Source organism: Myxine glutinosa, chromosome 1, assembly GCF_964187855.1.
Source record: "Myxine glutinosa chromosome 1, kmMyxGlut1.1, whole genome shotgun sequence".
Lineage (NCBI taxonomy): Eukaryota > Metazoa > Chordata > Myxini > Myxiniformes > Myxinidae > Myxine > Myxine glutinosa.
Window position 1 is genome coordinate 67738665 of NC_136261.1, and position 11717 is coordinate 67750381.

Consider the following 11717-nt stretch of genomic DNA (forward strand, 5'->3'; position numbering starts at 1 on the left):
TATGGGGGGGTCAAAGTGGTTCCAGGTTTGACCCCCCTGAGCAGGTATTTGCTCTCTTCTCCGAAACTACACACACAATTTGGATGAAACTTGACCACAACCTTCATCATCCGTCCGTGATACACCAAAGTTTGTTCACGGCATTGGAAAAATCGGGTTCTGAGGGAGTTTATGGGGGGATGCAGGAGTTGTTCCCCAAAATAGGTATTTTTTTGTTTGTTTCTTTAAAGTCTTATGATTAAATAGATATGATTCTCCATACTGCCCTGTCTCCTAGCAACCAGTGTAATTGGTTAAAATACCATGATACTGTTTAAAATAGCTTTAGTCGGTGTAGTATATTGCTTTATAATACGACGTGAGTGCCCTGGGGTATTGTCCTATTTTGTTTATAGAAGGGCCTAGACTCATGGAGTAGCTGAATGACAAAGGGAAGCAGGTTCACAAGCTACCAGTGACTATGGAGGATGTCTGCAAAAGGAGAAAAGATGCGTAGCAAAGGTATGCAGTGGAACACAATAGAAAATAATTAGCATGCGCAGAAGATATCGTGGATGTGCATTGGTGAGCACATGATGTAATGATGAGCAAAACAATTGAGAGACTGAAATGAGGAGGACAAAACAATGGACACAGGGAGATAATTCCAGTATCAGGAGAATAAGGGGAAGAATGAATACAGGTGAGCATTCCATCTAGACTTTGGTTGAATGAGCAGATGAGGGTTTTTGGAGGATTACATGCTTGGGGAGGGCAGATTTGGTCAGGGGCAAGAGGAACAAGGCCAGATACAAGTATAAAGTAGAAAGTCTTCCAACATGCAGCCAGTGAAAGAGTGACAGTCCTTGGGAATCCTCCTTCGGCTTTGAGATACCAATGGTCAGGAAGGCCATTTTCTTGGCTGCCTCAACAGGAGCAAGGAGGGAAAAAGGAGCACCAGACCAGAGTGGGGACTCCATATGAAAGGAGCTCCATATGAAAGGAGCTCCATATGAAAGGAGCTCCATATGAAAGGAGCTCCATATGAAAGCATTGTGTAGTGTACTATGATATACCGATTGTGGCTCAGTTATGTTCTTCTATTGTTGATGTTGTTCTCCAGATTCTCCTGAGTGTTTTCACTGTGACCACGAATTTTGGTCGAAAAAAAATGAAGACAAGTGTTCTGTGATGCTTGAGGATTTCTTATCATTCTCTCATCCACTAGCACTGACTTTGCTCTCTTTTTGCATCCTTGGCCTTGTTTTAACCATATGTGTTGAACTGCTGTTGTTTATTCATCGAGAGCTGCCTGCAGTTAGAACAAGTAGCAACATGAACACCCCATTGCTCGTAATGATCGGGGGATGTTTCATGTCCAGTCTGGCCTTTTTGGGCCGTCCAGATGATCTACAATGTCGGGTCCGAGAGGCCTTGGCCTCAACTGTTCTTTCGATTACCATTGTTTGTGTGGTTCAAAAAACTATTGGTTTACTAATCCACGGAATTGGTAACTAATAAATAACGACGTACCATATTATTTCTCATTGTAATAGTTGTTCCAATCAGTGTTTCTTGTTATTGGTGTATAATGTAATTGTATTTCTTATTAGCCCATCCCCCATGCAGCAGGAGGCGGGGTTTGCAATAACTTCTGTGTGTGCGTCTGCCTGTCTGTGCAGGCTGTAACCTTTTTACCATTTGAGCTTTTGTCATCAAATTTTCAACAAAGTTTTTATCAGAATTTGGAGAAGACCAATGAAGAATTTGGTCAAACGGTTAACATCACAAAATCGTCAATTTTCATCCAATTGACCTGAAATTTAAATAATTTGCATGTTGCATCACTGAATTGGTTCACAAATCAAAAGCTGGAAGTCGATTTTTTTTCTTCGATCAAAGGGTCAAATGTTAAGATTGCATACAATCGTCAATTTTCATCTGATTGACCTCGAATTTTAAGAACTTGTATAATGGGTCACTGAATTGTTCACCAATCAAAGCTAGAAGCCGATTGTTTTTTTAGTTCCAAAGGTCAAGGTCATATATAATCATAAATTTCCATCCGATTGACTTGACATTTGAACATGGTTTGCTTATTGGGTCACTGAATTGGTTCACCAATAAAACGATAGTAGCTGATTGTTATGAGGTCAAAAGTCAATGTCACAAAATTGTCAAATTCCTTTGATTGACTTGAAAATTGAGCAAGGCTTGCATATTGGGTCACTGAAGCCCATTGCTTTTGACGTCAAAAGGTCAAGGTCGCCTAAAATCGTCAATTTTTTAAAGCTGATTTTGTCATGATTAGCATATGGAACACCGAATACAACGTGGATGTGGTTGGGCTTTGAATTTTCGGATGCTTTCGAGTTATCAATGCATTGTTTCATATGCTTAAAATAGAGAAGTTAAAAAATCTACTGAGAATCTATCTGCAACTTGTTACACAAATATTATTAGCCCCCGTTGGACTTTGTCAGAAACGAGGGCTTATGGATTGGGTCTCGTCCATCTGTACGTGCGTCTGTCCGCAACCATATATCGGACATGTATGGTCCAATTTTGTACAAACTAGGCACAAGCACAATACATGATGACATACATGTGCACCTCACTTTATTTTGCGATCTGATAAAAGATGGCCGACTGGTAGACTCGCGGCCATTTTAGTTGTAAAAAACCTGACATTGAACACGTCCTCAACCATTTCTCGGACATGCACTTACCGATCTTGTTTAAACTTAACAAACGGAAAATGAATGTTGACTTACATATGCACGTGATTTGAGTTTTTATATCAGCTCCAAGATGGCCAACTGGCGGCCATTTTGTTACTCAAACGTGTCCCCAACCATTCCTCAGACATGCCTGGATCGATTTTGTTCAAACTTGGCACAAAGGCAATACATGAGAGTATATATATGCAAAATATTATTTTTGTAATCCGACCAAAGATGGCCGACTGGCGGCCTTCAACTTCGTACAGCAAAATTACTAAAACCATGGGGGCTATGACTTTTTATGTCTTTTTCTTCTTGTTCTCATTGATTCATGGCTGTTTTTCAGAAACTGTTTCACGTGGTGGATTATTCCTGGTCACAAAACATTTGTCAAAAATACTTTTTTTACTATCACTAATCTATTCTATTTCATGGGTCATCATAGGCCCTCCTCGACCCTTTCGTAACACATCCACAAGCCCTGGAACCATCATTTTGGAATGTGCTGGAGCAGCTCCTGCTTGGGCAGTGTGTGGTTTGCTTCAGATTGCACTTCTTGCCTCAATCTGTTTGGGATTGGCATCGAAAGCTGGCAAAATGCCCTCAGCTGCAAATGAAGCGAAATTTATCTCTTTCAGCATGATTGCTTTCTTCCTCTTGTGCTTCTGCTTTGTGCCGGCATACTTCAGCACTCAAGGAAAACTCTCTGTTGTTACACAATTATTCTCAATCATTGCCACAGCTTATGCTTTCCTTGGATGTATATTTTTACCAAAATGTTATTACATCTTCAAGTGTAAACGGCATATGTAAAGATTACTTACGCATCACTCTGAAACATGTTATTTGGTGTATCTTTTGGAAATCGATGATCAGTGAGATATATAATGTTTATTCAGGCATTTATCACTTTATTGCAAAAGATAAATTAAAGCAGATCTGGATAAATGTGACCATCTGTCAACCAGTTAAGTGTATGTTTAAAGAATATTGGGGAATGAAGTCAAAGATGGCCAGAACTGAAAATATAGTAAGCTCGGACTATAATGGCATTTTGTTTGTTTAAAAATGAAAACCGTTTGGACAAAGCAATACTGTAATGAAAAATAAAGGGACAAATGCAGATATATTGCTGATGGGTGTTTTCTATCCCCAAGAAATGCTGCCACCTCACAGACCATCCAACATCAAAAACGACGGTTTCAGAAATATATCGTCAGGCTTTTGAAGAAGAACCACCTTTAGAGGCCATCTTTCCCTGCAGAGCAGGGGTTGGCCTTTTTCGGGCACCATGGTCCCCTTTTTGGAGCAATGTTTAATGGCCGGATGCCGTTCCTGCCACCAACCCTGTTAGTCGCCTCTTGCAACACACAGGGAATTACCAGTGAACTGGTGCCTGATTTGCCGACCTCGGAAGGTATGACAGGCTGAGTCAACCCCCCTGGCGTTAATTCAGCGATTGACCGTGATTCGAACCCAGGATCCCATGATCCCAGGATCCCAAGCCGGCACCCTAACCACTAAGCCAAACACCAGGCTTTTGAAGAGACGATTAATTTTATCGAGCTGGATAGAGAAATGGGTGTAACTATGGATAAGTGGTTGATGACATGCAATCTAGTTTTGGAGATATGATAAACATTGCTATGTACATACATAGGAACAAACCTCCCAAAAGATTGTACCCACAATGATGTGGGTACTGTCATGCTTAAGTATAGACTTCAAGGATAGCCGAACTACGACTGTTACTCACAAGTCAGCACCGAGTGGTTATCGCCAACCTGTGATCGAGGGAGGCCCATGACCATGCTAGTATGGCAGATAGGTGCAGGAATTGTGCCTTTGAGGATACACGCATGGCATTTGGCACACAGTCAGAGTATGTCTGAAGAAAGATATTTGGCTCTAGGGCCATCGCAGATTTGTGCTTTTTTGAAAAATGGCCGCCATTGTTGTCACAACACAAATCTGGGATGGCCCTATAGCCAAATTTCTTCCTGAGGGCATACTCTAACTGTGTGCCAACTCTCGTGCTTGCATCATCAAATGCACAATTCTCCCAAATATTTCACCTGTCTGCCGTACTAAAAATTGGGCGCCATTTTTATTGGACACATCTGTGATGACTCTAACAGTCAGAATATTGAACTGTGTACGAAATACCATGCTTGTATGATTCAAACAACAGTTTATACAAATTAATATACCATATACCATAATACACCATGTAAATGGCGGCCATTTTAAAAACATTGTTGTCACAGGACAAAAATATGATAACCCTATAGTTAGGGGTCTTTAATTATGTGCCAAATCTTAAGCTTGTATGACCACAACAACAGTTTATACTCAGTAATGTACCAAATAAATGTAAAATAACAAGCAATGGAGGCCATTTTGAAAAATGGCCGCCATTGTTGTCACTGTTTTTAATCTCGCTGACAACTTGTGTTGCTATGTCCTGACTCATGTCTCCAATTCTCTGGCGTACAGTGTCATTGGACAAGGACACCTGACTCAATCGCTTCACAGCATCCTCCCCCAGCACGATTTAACCATCTCCAATGCCCAGGGCTTCACGAGGCTTTCTCCGATTGTGTGGGGCTTCTTTTCCTTGGCAATCTTGTACCAAACTTTGTAGGAGGCTTCCAGAAGAGGCTTCCCAGTGGGAACAAACCCATGCGATGAAAGAGTTCCTTTCTGATCATAACGAAGTCTTTTCACCTTGAAAGCATCAATGGAGGTGTCAACATGATCCCTGTGTTTGCTTTGGAGGTGCTCTCTCAGTCCTGATGGTTTCAAATTTCCTTTGCTCATTACCAAATTGCAAAGCATGCGTTGGGGTTTATCAGTTCCATCTCCTTCTTTCACACAGGTGAAGCCAAAGCGAACATAGTCGTCATACCAATTCCGTTTTTTGATAGACGACATCTTGCAACAAATCTGTAAAAGAATAATAAGGAAACAATGAACAAACGCCACAGAGGATAAAACATTAGTCCACGTGAAATAAAGTGTTGGCCACTAACACCGAAAACAACAGAAAGAGATGTACAGAAGATTAAGAAATTCCTCACACTATACTACTTCAACGTACCCAATGAATCAACTTCTTTTTTTAGCCGCGTCGCAGACGCTGCTAATAGAGTGTCCTCTGCTGTTGTTGTTGTTCTTCTTGTTCTTGTTCTTGCAGAGAAGACAAAACCTCAATGCTCCACCCATTCTGGGAACCATAGCTCCACCCATTGTGGGAGAGGCTTCATATAAACAAATATCCACCATTTTATTAACTCGCATAGCTTTGAGGCCTGTTTTGTAGGCCCGTGGTGTCTTCCTCTCTCACACAGTTTTATTTCAAATCAAATTCGAAATATCATTCCATTTTTCACAGTCGCTAACATAGTTTTAGACTCGGTTGAAAAAAAACGGGAAGAAAATCCGATGAAAGTTGCCCTTTATACAACGAAATGAATTCTCAAAGGCCTGTAACTTCAAGTCCATTGAGATATATTTTTTAGCCGCGTCGCAGACGCTGCTCATAGAGTGCCCTCTGCTGTTGTTGTTGTTGTTGTTGTTCTTCTCCTTCTTCTTCTTCTTCTTGTTCTTGCAGAGAAGACAAAACCTCAAAGCTCCACCCATTCTGGGAACCATAGCTCCACCCATTCTGGGAGAGCCTTCATATAATCAAATATCCACCATTTTATTAACTCGCATAGCTTTGAGGCCTGTTTTGTAGGCCCGTGGTGTCTTCCTCTCTCACACAGTTTTATTTCAAATCAAATTCGAAATATCATTCCATTTTTCACAGTCGCTAACATAGTTTTAGACTCGGTTGAAAAAAAACGGGAAGAAAATCTGATGAAAGTTGCCCTTTATAGAACGAAATGAATTCTCAAAGGCCTGTAACTTCAAGTCCATTGAGATTTTTTTTTTTTAATCGCGGCATGGTCAGTCATACACCGCCCGAAATAAGAGACGGGAAAATGCCGAGATATATTAAAAATTCGTCGCCACACACGGGAAATTGCCGAGATATATTTTCACTTTGCACAGAAATAACATCAAGTAATCGAATCAATAGGAATGTCCTGTGCCTATAACATCGACGTTATACACACAGCTGCATCTAGGCATTGTGTAACATCGACGCGGCTTTTGTTTTAATTAAAACTTTTTGTACTTGTTTTAAATCGCGGCATGGTCAGTCATACACCGCCCGAAATAACAGACGGGAAAATGCCGAGATATATATATATATTGTTTAAATCGCGGCATGGTCAGTCATACACCGCCCAAAATAACAGACGGGAAAATGCCGAGATATATTAAAAATTCGTCCATTTGATGACAATCGTCACGATGAAATATTTAATTTATACGTCGTAACAATAATGTGGAGAGAGGAGCATAGCTTCGTTCACGTGTCGCCACATACGGGAAATTGCCGAGATATATATTTTTTAAAGCGCGGCATGGTCAGTCATACACCGCCTGAAATAACAGACGGGAAAATGCCGAGATATATTAAAAATTCGTCGCCACACACGGCAAATTGCCGAGATGTATTTTCACTTTGCACAAAAATAACATCAAGTAATCGAATCAATAGGAATGTCCTGTGCCTATAACATCAACGTTATAGGCACAGCTGCATCTAGGCATTGTGTAACATCGACGCGGCTTTTGTTTTAATTAAAACTTTTTGTATTTGTTTTTGTATACAAGATCGAGGCTCGTGAAAGAGCTAACATTAATAACAAAAAAGTCAAACCGACACATAAAACAAAATAAGGGGAGCGGAAGACAAGATGGGAAGAGAGGGGGAAGGACACGAACACAACATTTGAAAGCAGGGACATCGAGAGAAATGTGGGAGGGAGAGGGCTTGGGGGGAGGTGAGAGAGGTATAAAACATATGGACACAGCTTGGACTTCCAGGAAAGAAGTCGGTATTTCAAGAAAGTGGATCTGGGGTGAATTAACGGGGGTAGAAAAGATCAAGGTTTTGGATGGGAGAAGATAAGAGATGGAGGTGAACAGCTGTTTTAAAGACCTGGAGGGAGGAGTGGGATTGAAGGGAGTGGGGGAGTTTGTTCCAGAGGTGGGAGAGCAGGGGAACGAAAGAGGTGAGCAGAGAGCCTAGATTTTGGCGGTTTAACCATAAGAGGGTTGCTGGCAGATCTTGTGCGACCTGTAGGAATATTTGGGGGACAGAGCACAGAGAGAGCTGCGGGAGCAAGGCCGGAGAGGAGTCGGTAGAAGACAGAAAGACCACCAACCTGCCTGCGGTGAGTGAGTGAAAGGCCCTCAGAGTTAGCTTCATCGCAGGAGATTTCAATGATTCTGAAAGCTTTGGTTTCAACAGCATGAAGCCGAGCCAGGTGCGAGGCAGGAGCAGCGGCCTAGAGGGTGGAACAGTATTCCATTGAACTGCAGATGAAAGCCTTGTATGTGGTGAGGAGCTCAGGTGTACCAAGAAAGGACTTTGCACGACGGAGGATGCTCAATCGGGTGACTGGCTTTGGAGGCCAGCTTGGAAATGTGGTTTTCCCAAGAAAGATCATGGCAGATAGTGAGACCCAAAAGCTTGAGCGACAGAACTTATTGGAGAGGATTGTTAAGAAAGTAGATGGGAGGGTTTTCCAGTTGGTCTTTTCGGAGAGACATAGTAAGAGTGTGAGATTTGTCAGGATTGAAAGACATGTTCCACTTGTTTGACCAGTCTGTGATTTTGTCCAGGTCTGCAGAGAGTGAGGAGGCTTCAGATTGCCGATCTGAGGGATGAGGAATGGGGCGGCAGAGAGTGGAGTCATCAGCAAAGAGATAGAGAGGATTTTCGAGAGATTCGGAGAGATCATTGATGAAGACCAGAAATAGCACAGGGCCCAGAACACTACCTAGGGGAACTCCAGCCAGAACAGGAAGGGGAGATGAGAGAAATCCATTCAGGGCCACACGTTGACTATGTCCAGAGAGGAAGTCCGCAAGCCATGCGGGGAGATTTCCATGGATACCATAGTAGGAGAGTTTGGTGAGCAGAGCTGGGTGCCAGGTCGTATTGAAGGCACGTGTTATGTCAAGGGAGACAGCTCTGATTTCCTATTTAGCATTGAGGACCTCCATCCATTGTTGAGACAGCAGAAGCAACATGTCCAGAGTAGAATGACCCAGTCTGAATCCAAATTGATGATCAGAGGTCAAGCCATTGGAGAACAGGAAGGATTTGCTATCCGAAGCAATGATGGATTCCATGACTTTGCTGATAATTGGGAGCAGGCTGATTGGTCTGTCGGTGCAAGGATCTGTTTTTGCACATTTTTGTGCAAAGCGTTAATGTTTGCTGATTTCCAAGATGCTGTCAGGTGACCTTGAGCAAAAGAGAGGGTGAAAAGAACAGAGAGAGGGTGAGATAGAGCAGCAGAGCAGGATTTTAGGGCTCGAGGGCTGATGCCGTCTGGTCCAGTTGCAGAATCAGAGTCGAGGTTTGACAAAAACTTCTCCACCTTGTCAGGAGAGAAGGACACAGAGTCCAGGAGCAGTTGTGTTCGACTGGGTAAGGTGGGAACAGAGAGAGATGGGTTTGGGACACAAGATTTTGAGGCAAACACAGATTTGAGGCATTCGGCTTTGTCACGTGCTGTGTCAACTGTGTAACTATTTGAGGTAAGGGAGGGGATGGAGGGGGAACAAATACCAGAGACGGAATTGACCAGACGCCACCAGGATTTGGAGGAAGGAGACAGGTTTGAGAGTTCATTCTTGAGTGTGGAGAGATAGTGCTTCCTGGCACTCCTGAGGGTAGACACACACTTGTTCCCAGCTTGGTGGAAGGAACTGAGATTGCCTTCAGTTGGATTTGCCTTCCTAGAGGCAAAGGCAAGTTGTTTCAAGGCAACCTCCTCACCACAAGATTCAGTGTACCATGGACGGGAGGAAGGGTAAGACAACTGAAGACGAAATGGGATAAATCTGTGCATGAGAGAGAGCAGTTTGCTTTGGAAGAATTCCCAGGAAGAATTGATGTTATAGGCAGTAGAGATGGGAGACCAGTCCAGATGATTGATGGCTGCTTGCAGACCGTACCAGTCAGCCTGAGTGAAATGCCAGACTAGTCGGCACTGAGGGGGCTCTCTGAGAATGGCCAGAGAGATGTCCACTTTAACAAGCACATGATCAGAAGAACCGATTAGAGCAGAAGAAGAGCAGCAGACATTTGCAGGGAAGTTTGTCATAACCAAGTCTAGAAGAGAGGATACTCCATTGACTGAGATCCGGGTCGGGAAATTGAAAGATTATAACTTTCGCAGCTCAATCAATTTTCACGGACCGTGTGTTTACGGATAAGGATATCCGGGTGTTTTTCACAGACACGGATATCCGGCCGCCCCATTTATGTTATTGCATTATCATGAATGTGTTTGCCCTATTTATATTTAAATATACTTTGAAAACTTTGAATATCTTCAGATCAGTAGGCTTACTACTCACTTGTTTTGCAAATGGTTTCACCGGAATCAAATTGAGAATGAGGTCTTAATTGCCGTAATTGCCGAAATTCGGTTCTTCACCTCATGTCCTAATGGCCTACAATCTCACGTAATGCAGGGCCTACATTATGTGACAGCACATTGGCTCAGTGTGATCTATGCCCCGCCCTTTGACCTTTTGTTCATATGTGTTCTGTACCGTCCTCCAAACAGTGATGACTCCATTTACATTTCGCTGTCGGACAACATGGACAACTTCTATCAACTCATCCAAACTCTCTCTTCCTCATATGTGGTGACTTCAACTGTCATCATGCCAGCTGGCTGGGTGTGGGTTCCTCTCTCACCAGCCATGGCACCTCAGCAAAGGACTTCTGTGACTCACTGGGACTGACACAATCTGTCAATTTCCTGACCCGGATCTCAGTCAATGGAGTATCTTCTCTTCCAGACTTGGTCATGACAAACTTCCCTGCAAATGTCTGCTGCTCTTCTTCTGCTCCAATCGGTTCTTCTGATCATGTGCTTGTTAAAGTGGACATGTCTCTGGCCATCCTCAGAGAGCCTCCTTAGCGCCGACGAGTCTGGCATTTCACTCAGGCTGACTGGCACGGTCTGCAAGTAGCCATCAATCATCTGGCTTTCTGTCTTGGAAGGCAATTCCAACTGAAGGCAATCTCAGTTCCTTCCACCGACCTCGGAACAAATGTGTGTTTACCCTCAGGAGTGCAAGGAAGCACGATCTCTCCACACTCAAGATTGAACTCTCAAACCTGTCTCCTTCCTCCAAATTCTGGTGGCATCTGGTCAAATCCGTTTCTGGTGTTTGTTCCCTCTCCATCTCCTCCCTTACCTCAAATGGTTACACAGTTGACACAGCACGTGACGAAGCCGAATGCCTCAACTCTGTGTTTGCCTCAAAATCTTGTGTCCCAAACCCATCTCTCTCTGTTCCCACCTTACCCAGTCGAACCCAACGGCTCCTGGACCCTGTGTCCTTCTCTCCTGACAAGGTGGAGAAGTTTTTGTTAAACCTCGACTCTGATTCTGTAACTGGACCAGACGGCATCAGCCCACTGGTCCTAAAATCCTGCTCTGCCACTCTATCTCACCATCCCTCTGTTCTTTTCACCCTCTCTTTTGCTCAAGGTCTTCTGACAGCATCTTGGAAATCAGCAAACATTACCGCTTAACACAAAAAATGTGCAAAAACAGATCCTTGCAACGACAGACCAATCAGCCTGCTCCCAATTATCAGCAAAGTCATGGAATCCATCATTGCTTCGGAAATCAAATCCTTCCTCTTCTCCAATGGCTTGATCTCTGACCATCAATTTGGATTCAGACGAGGTCATTCTATTCTGGACATGTTGCTTCTGCTGTCTCAACAATGGATGGAGGTCCTCAATGCCAAACAGGAAATCAGAGCTGTCCCCGTTGACATATCACATGCCTTCAATATGGTCTGGCACCTAGCTCCGCTCACCAAACTCTCCTCCCATGGTATCCATGGAAATCTCCACTC

General features: G+C 43.3%; 1 protein-coding gene across 1 annotated transcript in view; it reads left to right on the top strand.

Annotated features, from left to right (window-relative positions):
• LOC137422704 (extracellular calcium-sensing receptor-like) overlaps nt 1-5221 on the top strand; it is a 129916-nt gene extending 124695 nt beyond the window's left edge. The window contains exon 9 of the mRNA XM_078771250.1: nt 5199-5221. Coding sequence (XP_078627376.1) covers nt 5199-5221 — 23 coding nt within the window. The remainder of the gene's footprint in view (nt 1-5198) is intronic.
• Nucleotides 5222-11717: the final 6496 nt, after the last annotated feature.